This window comes from Hyperolius riggenbachi, chromosome 7 (genome assembly GCF_040937935.1).
Source record: "Hyperolius riggenbachi isolate aHypRig1 chromosome 7, aHypRig1.pri, whole genome shotgun sequence".
NCBI classification, from domain to species: domain Eukaryota; kingdom Metazoa; phylum Chordata; class Amphibia; order Anura; family Hyperoliidae; genus Hyperolius; species Hyperolius riggenbachi.
In genome coordinates, this window is record NC_090652.1 from 36,715,530 (window position 1) to 36,736,831 (window position 21,302).

General features: G+C 44.8%; 1 protein-coding gene across 3 annotated transcripts in view; it reads right to left on the reverse strand.

Annotated features, from left to right (window-relative positions):
- Positions 1–1,606: 1,606 nt before the first annotated feature.
- LOC137524256 (E3 ubiquitin-protein ligase TRIM31-like) overlaps positions 1,607–21,302 on the reverse strand; it is a 73,080-nt gene continuing 53,384 nt past the window's right edge. For all 3 annotated transcript variants that reach the window (XM_068243916.1, XM_068243917.1, XM_068243914.1), the window contains 2 exons: positions 18,467–18,532; positions 1,607–4,427 (listed from right to left, as the gene is read on the reverse strand). In XM_068243916.1, coding sequence (XP_068100017.1) covers positions 3,787–4,427; positions 18,467–18,532 — 707 coding nt within the window. In that variant the 3' untranslated portion in view covers positions 1,607–3,786. The remainder of the gene's footprint in view (positions 4,428–18,466; positions 18,533–21,302) is intronic.

Below are 21,302 nucleotides of genomic sequence, written 5' to 3' on the forward strand. Positions count from 1 at the left end.
TGATCTCTTTCTAATTAGATTCAATTAGAGAGAGATTTGTCTCTTGATTGAATCTGCCCATCATCGCCTGATGTATGGCTACCTTTGGAGTGCTTCAAGATTACGTGTGTTTTGGGGGGAAACTACGGTGGTGCTCAAACTTCCCCGGCAGGCCCACTTACACCACTGTCTCTCATTACATGCATTTACTGTTGAAAGGCTGTCTCTCATTATATGCATTTACTGGGGAAACGCTGTCTGTCATTACGTGCATTTACTGGGGAAACGCTGTCTGTCATTATGTGCATTTACTGGTGAAAGGCTGTCTCTCATTCCGTGCATTTACTGGGGAAACGCTGTCTCTCATTACATGCATTTACTGGGGAAACGCTGTCTCTCATTACATGCATTTACTGGTGAAAGGCTGTCTGTCATTACTTGCATTTACTGGTGGAACACTGTCTCTTATGTGCATTTACTGGTGAAACGCTGACTCTCATTACATGCATATACTGGTGAAACGCGGTCTCTCATTATGTGTATTTACTGGGGAAACGCTGTCTGTCATTATGTGCATTTACTTCATATTTTTTATGTAACTACATTAGCTGGTATAACTACATTACAGTTAGCCCCGCCCACATGACATCATGACCATGCCCATTTTTTGCTGCAGCGCACTTTTTCTGCCATGAGCCCCGCCTGCCAGCCACTGTGCCCCTTCTGAGCCCCCCCAAAAATCTGAAGCTGGAGCCGCCGATGACTAGGCCACAACAGGTCCATCATCCCTTGCGGGATGCTCTGGGGAACACCCGTGGTCACTTTGATTCCACACCTTGGTAACGCTCCACCTCCACGTGGGAAGGTCAATGGTTACCGGATATAACAGCTGCTACTATGCAAATGCTACAAAGTATCTCGCTTATAATATGCCAAACAGCACAGAGACAAGCCTTAAACCTTCTCATTTGAAGTGATGAGATTAAAATTGAATTTTTTGCCCACAACCATAAAATGCTACATTTGGAGAGGAGTCAACAAGGCCTATAATGAAAGATATATAATTCCTACTGTGAAACATGGTGGTAGACAGATGAAGTTTTGGGGATGTTTGAGCTACAAAGGCACAGGAAATTTGGTCAGAATTGATGGCAATATATATGCAGTAAGTTATCAAAAATACTGGAGGAAAATTTGTACTTTTCAGCCAGGAAGCCGAGCATGGGACATACTTGGACATTCCAACAGGACAATGATCCAAAACAAGGCCAAGCCGACCTGTCATTGGCTACAGCAAAAAAAGGTTTTGGAGTGGCCATTTCATTCTTCTGATTTCAATATCATTGAGCCACTGTGGGGAGACCTCAAATGTGCAGTTCAGGCAAGTCAGCCTCATCCACAGGTACCACAAAAGACTTCAAGCTGTCACTGATATTTTCTTTCAAAGCTTCTTTTTATTAAAAATTTCAAAAAGAAAAAAGTACAACAGCTCCTGAATCTGCACGCAGGCAGAGGGAGCAACACCTTACAACATCACAATACTACCCGATGGACATCAAACCGCAAAAAACCCTCTCCCCCCCCCCCCCCCCACAGATTGCACCAACCCCCCCCCCCCCCCCCCCAATTGGTAGTTCCAGCCTAGGCATTCATTGAAATGAGGTTAAATCCCCTATTTCAGTATTAAGTATGTTTGATTAACACCTATGTTGTATCTTTGCTTGAGATCCACGGTATCCAAATCTTCTCAAATTTAGTTGAGCACCCCCCTTGCTATAGATGCAGCTTTGTATAAGTACAACAGGAGAAAATGGCAGCACTTTTAAATGCAGGCTGCACCCGAGTTGACCAGCTGCATAGATGTGCAGAGCCCAAAACAAAGGCAGATTACACAACTTGCATTCAAAACAGATGCAGCAAATAGAGGACGTTAGCTTCTATAAAAGTTTGCACGCAGATATTTCAGTACTAGATTCTTCCACGATGATGAAGTGCCCTCACGGAAGACACCTAACCACTAACAATTAAAAACTAGTGGGAACCTGGGGCTGCTAGCCAAATGGTCTACACATTTTCTAAAGAACAGCAAAAAAAAATGACAGCGCACCTAATCTGGCTGCAATTGTATAAGTGTAAAGAGTCATTAACCAATTTTTCCACATTTGTGTGGTTGGAGAATATTTCTGCTTCCAATTTAGGGTGATGGATGTTGAGGCTTCTGTGTTCCAGAATAACATGGGGCAAACAAGAGTAATATTTTTTGCTGGTACCCCCCCCCCCCCCCAAAAAAAAAGTGCAAGCTCTGCACTATAACCGTATAGGCTGATACCAGTACAGATAGGCTGTGGACTATCCTGATGTCGTATCCATCTGTAGGTGTTAGGATATGGTTACAGGAGGCAAGTTCAACAAAAATAAACTTTATGGACTGTTCCACGTTTTGTAGCCTCACAACTTATTGAAGTCACTATTTTCTCAGCAGGATTTTAACTGCCTTCTTTAAGAAAACCTGAATAGATTCTTCCTGTGTCTGCGTGGGTTTCCCAACGACAGAACCGCACACCAATCAGTGAGCGTGGCTGGTGCCGGATACCCGTTGCAGCAAACAGTCCAGTAATCAAAGAGAGGGATCCGCACACAGACTTCAGGAACAAATCATATTTATTGTTCCTTATGCACACATGTAAGACATCCACAGTCGTCTACACAGAAGATCGTTTCGGGGCCAATCCGGTCCCCTTTGTCAAGGCATGTCAGTATATTTCAGTCTGCTCATGCCTTGACAAAGGGGACTGGATTGGCCCCGAAACAGAACAATAAATATGATTTGTTCCTGAAGTCTGTGTGCGGATCCCTCTCTTTGATTACTGCGTGGGTTTCCTGACACATCCCAAAAACATATAGATAAGTTAATTGGCTTTCCCCTAAAAATTGACCCTAGACTACGATACATAGACATAGGACTATGGTTGGGATTTAGATTGTGAGCTCCTCAAAGGACACCCAAGGCAAAAATAAACTAATGAAATTTTAACGATTGTATCTATCTTTCTTCTACTAAAAATGACTTAAGATATTCTACAGTTTATATTAGGTTTAAATCTACTTTTTAAGTTTTAACTGTTTTATGGTTTTTGCTGAATGACACATTCAAGTAAGCCAGAGCCAACATCTTTGAACTATTGACTATTTATCTCTTTCCTGCTCTCAGAAGCCATTTTCTGCTAGGAAAGTGTTTTATAGTTGGAATTTCTTATCAGTGAGGGTCACACTGTAGTCACTTCCTGTCTGAGTCAGCCACTTACATACCTGATATTTAACTCTTTCAGGCAGAGAAAGAAAAAAGCAGTTATTTGTGTGCTTGGCACTGTACATACCCATGTCTAACTCATCACGTCACTTCGGGTATCCTTTAAAGTGAATCTGAAGCCAAAAAAACAGATACTTACCTATGGAGAGGGAAGGCTCTGGGTCTTACAGAGCCTCCCCATTCCTCACTTCATCCCCTCATTCCCACCCAGGCTCCTCCGTTTAAATATCCAGCCGCCGGTGGCTTCGGAATTCTCTGTACTGGGCACGTGCAAAAGATGGCGCTTGTGCGTGCGCAATATGGAGCGGCCCGTCCTCGGGAGCCCGAGTGTTCTCGAAGACTTCCAAAAGCCCACCTGCAGCACAAGAGAGCAGTTTCCGACCGATGGGTCAGAGACTACGAATGAGGGAGCCAGAGCAGGGACAACGGGACGAGGAGTGGAACAGGAAGACTCTACAGGACCCGGAGCCTTCGCCCTCCTTAGGTATGTTTTTTCTTTATTTTTTGCCTTCAGACTCCAAAGGCAACACACTAACTGGATCCCTCTCAGCCGGTTTTACCGCACAAAGTGCCTTTCTTATGGCATCCCTGATGTCCATACAGAAGGTATCCAGTTCCATAGCTGAATATTCTCTGAATTTTACATGTTTGGTTTGCTTCCAGCTTCGCCCCCTAAACATCTTATCAACCTTAAAGTGGCGGATGGCTTTGTATTTGCAGTCATCAGACAGTACAAATTCTATCATATTGTTATAAGTACTCCGTCTTTTTTCCAATGCTGTAAAGCGCCATTGTGCTCTGGGGAGCATAACTGACCAGAAAACTTCTGTGTCTTTATATTGAGCTTTTATACGATTAAACACTGTTTTTATTGTACTCCTCATCATGTATTTGGTGGATATTGATGCCAAGTCATCCTCTCCTACGTGAATGACCAGGATGCTTGGAACTCCCATAACTGCCACTTTGCTCCTCAGTTCCGGCAACAAGCTATCCCACCCTATGTCCCTGCTGGATGCCCAATGTACAGAGTATTTTTCCTGTCCAAAGCCCAGGTCGTGTCCATAAGACGACCTCTTGGCTTGCTCTTCAGCTTGTGATATGACAGCATTTCCGAGGATCAGGATTCGTTTATTTCCTGTGATGGAAAAGCAAAAAAGGTTATAGAGACTCATCTAAGTAATACAATCACCCAAAATAATCGCTTAAAGCAGATCCGAGATGAAAAACTGACTATAACAAGTAACTTGTCTATAGATCTTATCTAAAGTTTAGATAGTTTAAACAGCAAATCTAGCTGCAAACAGCTTCAATTGAATATGATTATTTCTTCCTGTGATACAATGACAGCAGCCATGTTGTTTGTAAACATTACACACAAGCAAGCTTATCTGTATCTTCAGAACTCAGCCTGTGAAAAAAAACTAATCCCCCCTCCTCCTCCTTCCCTCTGCCTCTGAAATCTCTGGCTAGTAATACCTCCCCCTCCTCCTGCACTTCATTTTTGTTGCCGCCCTGACCAACCCAATATATAGAATTTTTGTGTGTGTGTGTGAAAGATGGGGTTTTCTTTTCATACTATGAATTAAAGTTCTAGTACAGCTATGTTTTATGTATCTGAATTTAAAGGGAAGGTTCAGGGACGATTAAAAAAAAAATTAAAATGCATACCCACTTACCTGGGGCTTCCTCCAGCCCGTGGCAGGCAGGAGGTGCCCTCGGCGCCGCTCCGCAGGCTCCCGGTGGCCGACCCGACCTGGCCAGGCCGGCGGCCAGGTCGGGCTTCTTCTGCGCTCCATTGTGAGCCTGGGGAGCGGCGCCGAGGGCACCTCCTGCCTGCCACGGGCTGGAGGAAGCCCCAGGTAAGTGGGTATGATTTTTTTTTTTTTTTTATCGTCCCTGAACCTTCCCTTCAACCACTTCCCGACCGCCCAACGCACAGAGGCGGCCGGAAAGTGGACCCCACAAGGACCAGCTCATGCCCAAAGGCGGCGGTCCTTGTAGGGGCATGGGCGGAGCGATCGCGTCATCCGTGACGTGATCCTCTGCCGGCGCCTGGCTCCGCCCCCCTTGCGCTGTAACCCGCCGGCCATTCGGAAGCGCCGGCGGGTTACTAGCACCCGGATCGCCGCATACAAAGTGTATAATACACTTTGTAATGTTTACAAAGTGTATTATACAGGCTGCCTCCTGCCCTGGTGGTCCCAGTGTCCGAGGGACCACCAGGGCAGGCTGCAACCACCCTAGTCTGCACCCAAGCACACTGATTCCCCCGCCCCCCCGCCCCCTGATCGCCCACAGCACCCCTCAGACCCCCCCCCTGCCCACCCCCCAGACCCCTGTTTGCACCCAGTCACCCCCCTAATCACCCATCAATCACTTCCTGTCACTATCTGTCAACGCTATTTTTTTTTCTTTAGGTCCTAACTGCCCCCCTGGGGACTCCTGATCACCCCCCCCCCCACCCCTCAGATTCTCCCCAGGACCCCCCCCCCCCCCCTTGTGTACTGTATACCTCTAACCTTCTGATCACTTGTCAATCACCCATCAATCACCCCCTGGCACTGCCACCCATCAATCAGCCCCTAACCTGCCCCTTGCGGGCAATCTGATCACCCACCCACACCAATAGATCGCCCGCAGATCCGACGTCAGATCACCTCCCAAGTGCAGTGTTTACCCACTAACACCCACTAATTACCCATCAATCACCCCCTATCACTACCTGTCACTGTTACCCATCAGATCAGACCCTAATCTGCCCCTTGCGGGCACCCAATCACCCGCCTACACGCTCAGATTGCCCTCAGACCCCCCCTTATCAATTCGCCAGTGCATTAGTTACATCTGTTCTTCTCTGTAATAACCCACTGATCACCTGTCAATCACCCCCTGGCACTGCCACCCATCAATCACCCCCTGGCACTGCCACCCATCAATCACCCCCTGTCACTGCCACCCATCAATCAGCCCCTAACCTGCCCCTTGCAGGCAATCTGATCACCCACCCACACCAATAGATCGCCCGCAGATCCGACGTCAGATCACCTCCCAAGTGCATTGTTTACATCTGTTCTCTCCTCCAAACAATCACTAATTACCCATCAATCACCCCCTGTCACTGCTATCCATCAGATTAGACCCCTATCTGCCCCTAGGGCACTCAATCACCCGCCCACACCCTCAGAACGCCCTCAGACCCCAGACCTGATCACCTCGCCAGTGCATTGCTTGCATCTATTCCCCCCTCTAATCACACCTTGAGACACCCATCAATCACCTCCTGTCACCCCCTAGCACACCTACCCATCAGATCAGGCCCTAATTTGCCCCGTGTGGGCTCCTGATCACTCGGCCAAACCCTCAGATCCCCCTCAGACCCCCTTCCGATCACCTCCCCAGTGCATTGATTGCATCTATTTTCCCCTCTAACCACCCCCTGAGACACCCATCAATCACCTCCTGTCACCCCCCTAGCACTCCTATCCATCGTAATCAGGCCCAATACAACCTGTCATCTATAAGGCCACCCTGCTTATGACCGGTTCCACAAAATTTGCCCCCTCATACACCACCTGTCATCAAAATTTGCAGATGCTTATACCCCTGAACAGTCATTTTGAGACATTTGTTTTCCAGACTACTCACGGTTTTGGGCCCATAAAATGCCAGAGCGGTATAGGAACCCCACAAGTGACCCCATTTTAGAAAAAAGACACCCCAATGTATTCTGTTAGGGCCCGTTTCCACTAGTGCGGTGCGGAATCGCCGCATATCACCGCTGACAAAATTGCATGCGGTTGCGATTCCGCATGCGTTTTTTGCCGCGATTTGCATAGGCAGGGTATATGCGATTTTAACCATGTCACTGCCTGTGTCAATTTACATTACTTTCAATGCGAAATCGCACGCGAAATCGCGGCAAAAACGCATGCGATTTCCCTATTAAATACATTGCCTGCGATTCGCCTGCATTCCACACGCAGGCGAATTCTGCAGGGTCTACCGTGCAGAAAAATCCTGCACATAAAAACGCAAATGAAAACTGACAAGTGGAAACAGTCCCATCCACTTGTATTGCCTATGCAAATCCGCATGCGTTGTCTGCATGCGAATTCGCGCTAGTGGAAACGGGCCCTAAGGTGTATGACGAGTTCATAGAAGATTTTATTGTTTGTCAACAGTTAGCGGAAATTGATTTTTATTGTTTTTTTTTCACAAAGTGTCATTTTTCACTAACGTGTGACAAAAAATAAAATCTTCTATGAACTCGCCATACACCTAACGGAATACCTTGGGGTGTCTTCTTTCTAAAATGGGGTCACTTGTGGGGTTCCTATACTGCCCTGGCATTTTAGGGGCCCTAAACCGTGAGGAGTAGTCTTGAAACAAAAATGACCTGTGAAATCCTAAAGGTACTCATTGGACTTTGGGCCCCTTAGCGCAGTTAGGGTGCAAAAAAGTGTCACACATGTGGTATCGCCGTACTCAGGAGAAGTAGTATAATGTGTTTTGGGGTGTATTTTTACACATACTCATGCTAAGTGGGAGAAATATCTCTGTAAATGGACAATTGTGTGTAAAAAAAAATCAAACAATTGTCATTTACAGAGATATTTCTCCCACCCAGCATGGGTATGTGTAAAAATACACCCCAAAACACATTATACTACTTCTCCTGAGTACGGCGGTACCACATGTGTGGCACTTTTTTACACCCTAAGTGCGCTAAGGGGCCCAAAGTCCAATGAGTACCTTTAGGATTTCACAGGTCATTTTGCGACATTTGGTTTCAAGACTACTCCTCACGGTTTAGGGCCCCTAAAATGCCAGGGCAGTATAGGAACCCCACAAATGTCCCCATTCTAGAAAGAAGACACCCAAAGGTATTCCGTTAGGAGTATGGTGAGTTCATAGAAGATTTTATTTTTTGTCACAAGTTAGCGGAAAATGACACTTTGTGAAAAAAAAACAATTAAAATCAATTTCCGCTAACTTGTGACAAAAAATTAAATCTTCTATGAACTCACCATACTCCTAATGGAATACCTTGGGGTGTCTTCTTTCTAAAATGGGGTCATTAGTGGGGTTCCAATACTGCTCTGGCATTTTAGGGGCCCTAAACCGTGAGTAGTCGTCTTGAAACAAAAATGACCTGTGAAATCCTAAAGGTACTCATTGGACTTTGGGCCCCTTAGCGCAGTTAGGGTGTAAAAAAGTGCCACACATGTGGTATCGCTGTACCCAGGAGAAGTAGTATAATGTGTTTTGGGGTGTATTTTTACACATACCCATGCTGAGTGGGAGAAATCTCTCTGTAAATGGACAATTGTGTGTAAAAAAAAATCAAACAATTGTCATTTACAGAGATATTTCTCCCACCCAGCATGGGTATGTGTAAAAATACACCCCAAAACACATTATACTACTTTTCCTGAGTACGGCAATACCACATCTGTGGCACTTTTTTGCAGCCTAACTGCGCTAAGGGGCCCAAAGTCCAATGAGCACCTTTAGGCTTTACAGGGGTGCTTACAAATTAGCACCCCCCAAAATGCGAGGACAGTAAACACACCCCACAAATGACCCTATTTTGGAAAGTAGACACTTCAAGGTATTCAGAAAGGGGCATGGTGAGTCCGTGGCAGATTTCATTTTTTTTTGTCGCAAGTTAGAAGAAATGGAAACTTTTTTTTTTTTTTTGTCACAAAGTGTCATTTTCCGCTAACTTGTGACAAAACATAATATCTTCTATGAACTCACTATGCCTCTCAGTGAATACTTTGGGATGTCTTCTTTCCAAAATGGGGTCATTTGGGGGGTATTTATACTATCCTGGAATTCTAGCCCCTCATGAAACATGACAGGAGGTCAGAAAAATCAGAGATGCTGGAAAATGGGAAAATTCACTTTTTGCACCATAGTTTGTAAACGCTATAACTTTTACCCAAACCAATAAATATAGGCTGAATGGTTGTTTTTTTTTACTCAAAAACATGTTTGTCCACATTTTTCGTGCTGCATGTATACAGAAATTTTACTTTATTTAAAAAATGTCAGCACAGAAAGTTAAAAAAAAAAACATTTTTTTGACAAAATTCATGTCTTTTTTGATGAATATAATAAAAAGTAAAAATCGCAGCAGCAATCAAATAGCACCAAAAGAAAGCTTTATTAGTGAGAAGAAAAGGAGCCAAAATACATTTAGGTGGTAGGTTGTATGAGCGAGCAATAAACCGTGAAAGCTGCAGTGGTCTGAATGAAAAAAAAGTGCCTGGTCCTTAAGGGGGGTAAAGCCCACGGTCCTCAAGTGGTTAAAGGGGTTCTGTGGCCTTTTAAAAACAAAAAGTGTCACTTACCTGGGGCTTCTACCGGGCCCCTGCAGCAATCAAGTCCCGCGCCGTCAGTGAAGCCCCCTCTGTTCCTTGCCGTGGGTCAACTGCCAATTATTTGTCTAGCTAGACGAATAGCACTGTGGCTGTGCGGGCGTGCACGCCCTCGCTCCCGAGCGCGTCATCGGGAGCTTACTGCGCAGGAGCAGTATGAAGTTTTCTTGTACTGCGCCTGCACAGTAAGCTCCCGATGATGCACACGGGAGCGAGGACGTGCGCAGCCACAGTGCTATTCGTCTAGTTAGACGAATAATTGAAAAAATATGCAATTAGCCGGCACTACAAGAATTACAGTCCCTCTTTAAGTAGATCAAACATATGGATGTGGAGCTGGGAGGTACAAATCATCCAACTGCCACCTCGATTACAATTACTGCGTGCTCATGATTATCACTTAGCAATAGATGCATTACATTGATCAGCAAGGAAGAAACAAATTCCATCAGGCACTGCAGTGGATTCAAATTTATTCAATATCCAAGAATAGTGTGACCACAACGTGTGGACTTGCTGAATTCAAAGGCAAAAGTGACAAAAGTTGATATTTCTGGATAAGATAGATGTCCTACCATATTAGAGGTAGGTGGCGGTGAGTGCAGGGCAAAAACGGGTAGCCTAACGGCCGCATTGCGTATTTTCTACTGAAATGCTGCTCGCATTGCGTATTTTCTGGTGAAACGCTGCCGCATTTACATGTATTTTCTGGTGAAACGCTGCAGCAATAAGTGCTATTTCTGGTGAAACGCTGACGCATTTCGATTATTTTCTGGTAAAACGCTGACGCATTACTATTATTTTCTGGTAAAACGCTGCCACATTACTATTATTCTCTGGTAAAACGCTGCCGCATTACTATTATTTTCTGGTAAAACGCTGCCACATTACTATTATTCTCTGGTAAAACGCTGCCGCATTACTATTATTTTCTGGTGAAACGCTGCCGCATTACTATTATTTTCTGGTAAAACGCTGCCGCATTACTATTATTTTCTGGTGAAATGCTGCCACATTACGATTATTTCCTGGTGAAATGCTGCCCTATTGTGATTATTTTCATGATTTTTATTATTTTCAAAGGGGGGGGGGGGCGGCAGTATTTCTCGCCTGGAGTGACAAAATGGCTAGAGGCACCCCTGTGTGTCAGCTTGTTAATTGTACAGAGCCACAATAATCCAACATGCGTACAGACCGTTTCAGGTTGGTTGATCCTCATCAGTGGGCAGCATGGTGGCGTAGTGGTTAGTGCTCTAGCCTTGCAGCGCTGGGTCCCCGGTTCGAATCCCAGCCAGGTCAACATCTGCAAGGAGTTTGTATGTTCTCCCCGTGTCTGCGTGGGTTTCCTCCGGGCACTCCGGTTTCCTCCCACATCCCAAAAACATACGGATAGGTGAATTGGCTCCCCCTTAAATTGGCCCTAGACTGCAACACATACACTACACAATACAAAACATAGACATATGACTATGGTAGGGATTAGATTGTGAGCCCCTCTGAGGGACAGCTAGTGACAAGACAATATATATACTCTGCGCTGCGGATGATGTTGGTGCTATATAACTACTAAATAATAATAATAATCAGTGCATGGCACTGATTAATGTGGCTCTATGGGGAAGTACTTGAAGGACCCGATTATAGATTACCCAGCAAGCTCATGGTGAACGGGAGTTCTGAACTCCTAGGAGTGTGTAAGGGGCTACAAAGGACAATTAACAAGCTGACACATCATTGCATTCCAGCAGTTCTAGAGGTGTGGCTAGCTTACATGGCCAACAAGGGATGATTTGCATATTCAGCAGTGATGCATCGTGGGGGACATCATATGCTCACTTGAACTTTAATAATCGCAAATACCTTCGGTTTTAAGAAGGCAAACTTGTTTTTCCTAACATCTTAGCAAGAGGGCTTTTTGGTTCTTTGTAGCCCCATACACACTCCTAGGAGTTCTAGTTCACCATGAGCTTGTCTGTAACTTATGGTGTACAGGTGCTTTCACTTTATAAGTTCAAGCTCATATGGCATTCAATTAGTCCTTTCCAGCGATGTTTACACAGAAAAGTGTCCTTTTAGGATTCCATAAGGCCCTGTTCACCTCTAAAATTGCAAAACTCTAGCGCTTGGTGCTAGCCTTTTACTCAAGTGATTTTACCACGATTAGAACTGTAAAAATCACTGGACATTTCCGTGATTTCAGAGCAATCGCGGTCAGCACTTTATAAGCACTGTACCACGGTCGCTGTAGAAGTAGGCAGCATTTCACCAGAAAATGATCATAAAGTGGGCAGCATTTCTCCAGAAATTAATCGTAAAGTGGGTAGCATTTCACCAGAAAAAAAATCGTAAAGTGGGCAGCATTTCACCAGAAAATATTTGTAAAGTGGGCAGCATTTCACCAGAAATTCATCGTAAAGTGGGCAGCATTTCACCAGAAATTCATCATAAAGTGGGCAGCATTTCACCAGAAAATAATGCACCTGCAAAAAAAATAATTTACTCACCTGGCATAAGTCTCCTCTCCGGGCCAGCCTTTGGCACGCAGCTCCCCCGACGATCCTCCTGCAGAAAATCTCCCGCACTGACAGGCAGAGAGCAGGGCTACGGGAAGATGGCGCCCGAAGACCTCTACTGGACACCATCTTCCCATAGCCCTGCTCTGCCTGCCGGAAGACTCGCACAGGCTAAGGTGAGCTGCGGGGAATGAACTGGAGTAGCGTCTATTAAACACTGTGCCAGTTCAACACCTGGAGGCTCCTTTGCGGCTGAACATGATGCAGATCCCAGGGTGGGTATACAGCCAGCTACTCTAATCCCTCAGTTCAAAGGAACGATATGACCAAACATTATGGAACGAAGGAAGCGCTAGACACCTGTTATAATTTAAGTAGGCCTCAGTTATTTGGACTGAGTTTAGGTAAAAGGCTTGGTTCGCAGAGTCTACCTTTAGGCTGGTTTCACAGTGGGACGTTACAGGCGCACGTTAGAGCAGCCTGTAACGCACCCCACAGCAATGAAAAATCAATGGGCTGTTCACAGTGCCCACGTTGCGATACACAGTAACGCTGCGCCATTACACAACGTACTGCATGCAGTACTTTATAAGCGGCAGAGCCGCGTTAGACTGCTTGCACATGCGCAGTACGGGTTTTTTTTTTATTTTGGGGGTGGAGAGGAGGCGGGGAGAGGCCGCTACGTAGCCAGGCACATGGCTACTTAATATTCACTGCACTTGCAGTGTTTTCTTCTTGGAGCGGCCACTGATTGGCTGGCGGGACCACGTAATGCGGAGAGCTCCGCTCACGTGGTCTCCGCAGTGCCTCCAACAGAGCAGGCGCACCAAGAGCTGAGAACCTAGTTACAAGGAATGCAATGTTTGGTAAATATTGGCTATGTTTACCTTTCTGTCATCTAACGGTCTGGGACAGTTTAGGCCAGTGGCCTTCCACAAGGAACATATTCCTGGTAACTGACTGCATCATCTCTTCTGCGAGAAACTCTGCTTTACGCGTTACGCGACTCTTGGTAGCGTCCTGCTCCAACACCACCAGGCGTTGCGTTAGGGGCACGTTATGCGACCTTAACGTCCCCTCTAACGCAACGTCCTGGTGTGAAACCAGCCTTAAGCAGAGTTTCTCGCAGAAGAGATGATGCAGTCAGTTACCAAGAATATGTTCCTTGTGGAAGGCCACAGGCCTAAACTGTCCCAGACCGTTAGACGACAGAAAGGTAAACATAGCCAATATTTACCAAACATTGCATTCCTTGTAACTAGGTTAGAAAGCAACCAGAATATTAATTAGGTGTGTGTCATGACACCACGAGGGGTCTGAGCCAATTGTAGGTTTGGGGGGATGGCTCAGATGATGTCAAATTTAACTCTTCCCTGGTCAGTATTAAATCAGCAGTCGGCTTACGGAGACTCTCTCTCTTTGCTTCCTGTCACGGCTGGCTTTCAACCTTTTACTCTTATTTATGTCTTGTCATCTTATATAACTGTATGCTGTATATACGTAGTATAGATGTAACGTAGGATAGACATAAGAGGAAACCTGATTCCATGCAAGGGAATCAAAAAGCTGTAACGCAAAAGACTTACTACAGAACAATCTGCTTTGCTAGGATGTAAACAACTGTACTGTTTTATCCGTTGACTGAATAAACTCCTAAACTCTGAGAACGCCTGAGAAGTTCTATCTCCAATGCTGTTGCTGTGATGAGAGTCGTGTGTGCAGCTCTTGTTAATGAGTTGCTGGTGCCGGAATAAAGGTGCAGTGTTATTGCCAATAGCAACCAACGTATAGTTTCTTACACTATCTTTGTCCTTCTAGCCCACCGAGTTGGAAAGAACCCAGGCTACTTTTTGTTAGCTGATGTTTGAATAAAGGGATTTTAAATGTTATACAAATTATATTTCCGAAGCTGCTGGATAGAATGGACTGTGTAACGGTCTATGGACACGGATGAATGGCGTTCCCTCTGTCATGAATTCGTACACGCCTGTTATTTGAGCACTTGCAGTCCATAAGAACTGTGGTCACAAGTCAAAACACCTGCTATCCAGCCTACTATTGTTGTTCATTGTTGTTCACAGTTTTAAGCTACTGGTTTTGACGTTCTCTTACATGCCTTAACCTCTTCCTTACCAGTAGTCTCTGAGGAACTATCAAAGAAACTGTCCTCCTGTAAATCCCTCATTCCTATAGAGCTTTTAGCCAGCAACAATAGAAAGCTTTTTAGAAGTTTCCGATCACAGCCGGTGTGGAAAAAAATACCTGTATATTATCTTGTGTGGCGTCAGGGCTAACACGGCGTCACAGAGGAATGATTTACTGTTTGTTTCAGCCCTGCTCTCACACACACTGCTTTCTCAAAGATCATATGAGCACAGCTGAGTGGGTTTTTTTTAGCTACAAAGAAAGGATCTGCAGAGAAGACCCTGTACATTTCCCTGTACTTGCATGTCTACCCGCCCTTCCCCCATTAAGAATGAGCTCTTCCTGTCATCTCTGTTTACTTTACACTGTGTGAGGCAGAGAGAGAGAGACACACAGGAACAGCTGATGAGTTATTTACACACTATTTCATGCTAGATTTCTGCTTTCTATCATTCTGAAGAGATTTCAGTCACAGGATTACAGTGAGGACTGTTAAACAGTCCTCACTGTCTGTAATCCTGTGACTGAAATGTGCAGGGCACAGTCCTCCAAAGTAATGCCCACAGTGAAAACTGTCCTTTGTAAATGTCATATTTTCTTTACATAAAAAAATGAAAAGATGAAAAAAAAAAAAAAAGCTTTTGTATTGCTATTCGCTAGCAATTACTGGAAATATATGTGGCATTTACAATTTTAGTTAACTTTGATAATTTAACCTCTCTCACCCTTTTGTGTCATTGAATGTTATTAATTTAATTGCTTGCACTCTCTTAGACATTTATACATTTTAGTCATCATGTTAAATTTGCTATTGTAATCAGCAGTTCTGTATTTTGTATCAGTGTTCATATTTGATGTATATCATTGTCTGTATCATTATGTACCCCTTGTTTGTTTTCTTACATTGAAATTAAAAACAATGGTGCATGAGCCAGCCTGGGGCCCCGGGAACTCTCACTGCCCGGGGCCCCAGAACCAGCATCTAACACCATATGTGAGCGCAGCCAAACCCTTGGAGCTGCCACCCCCAAGGCCTGTCTCCAACTGCTCTAAAACTTACCAAACACACAAGAGGAGAAACTCACTCCCAAACAGTTCTCTGCTGCTTTATAAAGCCTGCAGGCTGCTTATAAGCCAATGAGAAGTGCACACATATGTTACACCTAGCTTGCAGTGATTAATCAAACAGAAGCTGAGCAAGTCAGCAAGTCGTTGGAGAGGGCTTCAGTTGCATATAGACAATGGCTATATGACCAGCAGGGGTCACCAGCGTGCAGGATTTTATTTTAGTATCCCATGCAGTTTAGTTAGGAGGGGGGCAGATGAGAGGGAATATCCTGCACGCTTGTGCCCCCTGCTGGTCATATAGCCATTGTCTATATGCAACTGAAGCCCTCTCCAACTGACTGGCTGACTTGCTCAGCTTCTGTTTGATTAATCACTGCAAGCTAGGTGTAACATATGTGTGCATTTCTCATTGGCTTATAAGCAGCCTGCAGGCTTTATAAAGCAGCAGAGAACTGTTTGGGAGTGAGTTTCTCCTCTTGTGTGTTTGGTAAGTTTTAGAGCAGTTGGAGACAGGCCTTGGGGGTGGCAGCTCCAAGGGTTTGGCTGCGCTCACATATGGTGTTAGATGCTGGTTCTGGGGCCCCGGGCAGTGAGAGTTCCCGGGGCCCCAGGCTGGCTCATGCACCATTGTTTTTAATTTTATTGTAGTATCCCATGCAGTTTAGTTAGGAGGGGGGCAGATGAGAGGGAATATCCTGCACGCTGGTGCCCCCTGCTGGTCATATAGCCATTGTCTATATGCAACTGAAGCCCTCTCCAACGACTTGCTGACTTGCTCAGCTTCTGTTTGATTAATCACTGCAAGCTAGGTGTAACATATGTGTGCACTTCTCATTGGCTTATAAGCAGCCTGCAGGCTTTATAAAGCAGCAGAGAACTGTTTGGGAGTGAGTTTCTCCTCTTGTGTGTTTGTTTTCTTACATTGTACAGTGCCACGGAATATGTTGGCGCTTTATAAATAATAATAATTGACATTTAAAGAGGAGCTGTCAGCCATACTATCTCAGGAAAAAAAAACACAAATATAAAAGTAGATAAATACTTGCTCTACTTACATATGTATTGCACTGTTCACGTTATGATTCCCGTGAATTTTATAAAGGAAAAGTAGAGAATCCTATTCTAGACAGTTTCCATATTTACTGTGGCTATTTTGAAGCCAGTCGTGATGGAATATCCTCCCTTACTCTCCTCTGCCTGATTTGCCCGCTCTTCACTATAAAAAAGTGCATTGTTTCAGCCTGAGAAATGTTGGCCAATCAGAGAGGAACAGAGGTGTGGGAGGGGAAAACAAGAGGGAAAGAGGCTTCAGCCAATCAGGTTGCATTAGTTAAGTCTGAGGGGAAGTAGAGAAGCAAAAAAAGACAACCCAGCATGCCCTGCAACTTCTCTTTTGTGTACCAAATTCTCTGTGTACCAAATAAGAGTCATGTAAACTGGGGGATGATAATTTATCAACAAGAAAAGTAATAGTGATTTTAGCTTTTGGATTGCCTGATTAGCATCCTTATTACTTGTTTACCAGATAAAAATAAGGAACCGATTTTTGATTTTATGCCCGACAGTTACTCTTTAACCACTTTACCCCCACGCGTACGGATTTGTCCGTCCCTTTTTCCATCCTTTCACCATCAGGGACGGAGAAATAAGTACTTTCCGCGCTCCCGCCGCTGCCCGCTCGCTCTAGCGCGCACTCCCGCTCATAAACACGCCGCCGGCCGCTCACCCGGAGATCAATGAACGGGAAAATCCATTCCCGTTCGTTGATCTAAGCCCCGCAATGATCCGCTGCTTCTCCGATAAGCAGCGCGATCATTGTGGAAAAAAAAAAAGAAAAAAAAATCTTTCCCAGCCTCCTAGTACTTCCTGCAAGCGTCCGGAAGGACGCTTGCAGGTCGCATTAAACAAAAAGTTACTGTTGCCATCTTGTGGCCAAATAGTAAAACTACACCCTAAAGCATTTTTCACATACAAATAAATTAGTTTTACACAAAAAATTAACTCCTTACCTCCCACACTCCCCAATTTTTTGAAAAAATTACAATTAAAAAAATACATAAATCGTTACCTCAGGGACTGAACTTTTTAAATATTTATGTCAAGAGGGTATAACACTGTTACTTTATAAACCATGGGCTTGTAATTAGGGATGGACGCAAAGCTGAAAAAAATGCACCTTTATTTCCAATTAAAATATTGGCGCCAAACATTGTGATAGGGACATAATTTAAATGGTTTTATAACCGGGACAAATGGGCAAATACATTTCATGGGTTTTAATTGCAGTAGTATGCATTATTTAAAAACTATAAAGGCCGAAAACTGAAAAATTATTTTTTTCCCACATTTTTTCCTATTTTCCCATTAAAACACATTTAGAATAAAATAATTCTTGGCATATGTCCCACCTAAAGAAAGCCTAATTGGTGGCGAAAAAACAAGATATAGTTCATTTCATTGTGATAAGTAATGATAAAGTTATAGACGAATGAATGGAAGGAGCGCTGAAAGGTGAAAAACAGACCTGTTGCTCTCACCGTTCATGCTGCTTCCCCTTTGCTACAGCCCACTCACTCTACTGTTGGTACGAAAGCAGTGCTCCGTGAGCTGGTCAGGAGCAGATTCAATTGGTGGTAACTGAAATCTGGCAGGGATAACCGGTCCCAAGTACGAAGCTGCCCGTCTTCGGAACCATTCAGGCCCCCAAAGCCTTCCAATGCCTCCCGTGGGAGCAGATTTGAATGGGGTGATAGCGCTGTAACGGGAACGCTCGCAGAGTTCCCCAACCCTGTCCTCAATACCCAACAACAGTACAGTTTGATGTTTTGCAGGAAACCACAAACATGCACAAGTGAGAATTAGTATTTCAGCAGAGCTGATTACCTCTGTGGATCTCCACAAAACATGTGCTATTGGTGGGCCTTGAGAACAGGCTTGGGGAACACTGCTCTATAGGACCCAGAGCCTCTCCTATCCTTAGGTAAGTATCTGGTTTATTTAATTTTAATTTTACCTCAGATCTGCTTTAACAAGACTGCTACAGACATGCGAAAGTTGACACCTACCTTTCTCCGATAGTTGAGAAGATGTGGAGGGTGTTGAACCCGCAGGACGTCCAACCGCACCAGCAACTGAAGAAAACATGAAGAGAATTAGGTTCTCAAAACCGCGCATCTGCAGGATGCTTACTGTGACAGGCGCATGATAATCGCCAGGTATAATGGTGCCGGCAACGGAACTCGGGAGGTGACCCAGAGGATGTCAAGGGACCTCGCAAGCTACATGGGCTGGAGGAAGCCCCAGGGAAATCCACATTTTTTTTTCTTTTTAGCGCTACTCGGGGTCCCTTTAAATCAGAGGGATATGGATGTTTGCTTTTAAACAATACCAGTTGCCTGGCAGTCCAGCTGATCTCTTTGGCTGCAGTAGTGGCTGAATCACAGACCTGAAACAAGCATGCAGCTAATCCAGTCTGACTTCAGTCAGAGCACCTGATCTGCATGCTTGTTCAGGGGCTGTGGCTAAAAGTATTAGAGACACAGGATCAGCAGGAGAGTCAGGCAACTGGCATTATTTTAAAAGGAAAAATCCATATTCTTCTCAGTTTAGGTTCCCTTTAAGGGAGAAGCAGGTTCTTAGTGTAGTATAAAGGTGGAAACTTACATTGAGTGGGGGCTGCCGAATCCAAAAAATTAGAGGAGAGAGACAGAAAGAGAGAGAGGATCAGAGGGGCTGGTAATGTTCTGATATATTTATGCTAATGTAAATTTTGACAACAAATACTTTTCCAATGTATTTGTATTTTTATTTGAATGCTGATTATAACCCTGTTCTATATAAGTTTTGTATATTCTATGTATAGAACTACAGGAATATATTTTTACATAAAAAGATTTTGGTCTAAGTGTTCTAATTATTTCCATCTGAGGGGTAGCAGTTACAAATCTATATTGTGGTCTTGCAACCCATATAACCAGGGGCGTAACAAGACTAGACCCTGCAAGGGATGCAGCCGCAGGGAGCCCCGTGGGGGGAAATGTCTTTTCCCTGTCCTGAGAGACTGACAACTTAGGGCACGGATTGAAAAAAAAAAAAACTTTCTGCTCTCTGCACAGTTGTTCTAATGACTGCATCTGCTTTGCAGCTGATAAGGAATAATACGAAGTTTTGCAGTCAAACATTTGTAGACAGTCCCTATTCAGTGTACAGCAGGGTCTTAAAGTGAACCTTAAAGCGAATCTGTATTGTTAAAATCGCACAAAAGTAAACATACCAGTGCGTTAGGGGACATCTCCTATTACCCTCTGTCACAATTTCGCCGCTCCCCGCCGCATTAAAAGTGGTTAAAAACAGTTTTAAAACATTTGTTTATAAACAAACAAAATGGCCACCAAAACAGGAAGTAGGTTGATGTACAGTATGTCCACACATAGAAAATACATTCATACACAAGCAGGCTGTATACACCCTTCCTTTTGAATCTCAAGAGATCATTTGTGTGTTTCTTTCCCCCTGCATCTCTCATGCACTGAAGTTTCAGGCTGCTCTTTTCTTCCTGCAAACAGCTTTGCCTTTGTCTGTAATTCCTCAGTATGTGAAAGCCCAGCCAGCTCAGAGGACGATTTATCCAGCTTGTAAAAGATAAGAGAGAAGAGAGAAGCTGCCCTAATCTAAATAATGCACAGGCAGTGTGCATAGAGGGGCCTGGAAGGGGGAGTTCATAGCAGAACCACAACACTGAAGAACTTGGCAGCCTTCCAGACACAGGCCGACAAGTCTGACAGGGGAAAGATACATTGATTTATTACAGAGACTGTGATAGCAGAAAGTGTTGCAGTAAGCCAGAGCACATTAGAATAGCTTTTGGAACTTGTAGGATGATAAAAAATAGGATGCAATTTTTGTTACGGAGTCTCTTTAAGCCAGAAAAAAAAGAGTTTTACTCACCTGGGGCTTCTACCAGCCCTTTGCAGCAGTCCTGTGCCCTCGCAGTCACTCACTAATCCTCTGGTCCCCCGCTGCCAACTAGTTTCGTTTTTGCCGACAGGCCCGTCAGGACTGGCCACGCGTAGCATTTTCGACTGTAATTAGCGCTATTGCGGACTGCGTGCGTAATGCGGCAACGCGTATTTTTGTACGCGTTGCGGCCCGCAATAGCGCTAATTACAGTTGGGAATGCGGAAAAAGATACGCGTGGCCAGTCCTGACGGGTCTGTCGGCAAAAACAAAACTAGCTGTCAGCGGGGGACCAGAGGATTATTGAGTGACTGCGAGGGCACAGGACTGCTGCAGGGGGCTGGTAGAAGCCCCAGGTGAGTAAAACTCATTTTTATTTTCTGGCTTAAGTGTCTCTTTAAGTACAGAGCCCTGCCCCCAGCCTCTCCACCCCCCTCCCCAACTGCTGTGTACTGTAGTGATGCTGGAGGAGTCTGCAGAGCCTGTTTTGCCACCATTGGAGGTGAAATGAGTGAATGTAATAAAAAGCCATGGCTGGGAGCAGACTTGTCTGTCAGTTTTCGGTTTGCATTTTTTCTGTATGCGTTTTCTGCACACCTAGAGACTGATTCACCAAGCCACGATAAATAATAGCACGGCCGTGCTATGCTTAGCGCGCAGGTTAGTGTGCGTACAGGTTAGTGTGCATTAACTTTTGCGTTCACGCGCCAACGCATTTATTAGCCCGTGAATGCGAAAGTTAATGCGCGCAAACCTTTACTATTATGTGCGTAAACCTGTGCACTAGCTAGCCAACTGAATAACATTGGGTCTCAGTTCACCTGCGTGGGGGGGGGGGGGGGGGGAGGATCCAAAGTTTTGCAGCGGGCCCATTGATTTCTAGTTACGACTCTGCATATAACTGACTCTGGGAGAATTAACGCTTTACTGATTTAAGCGCTGATA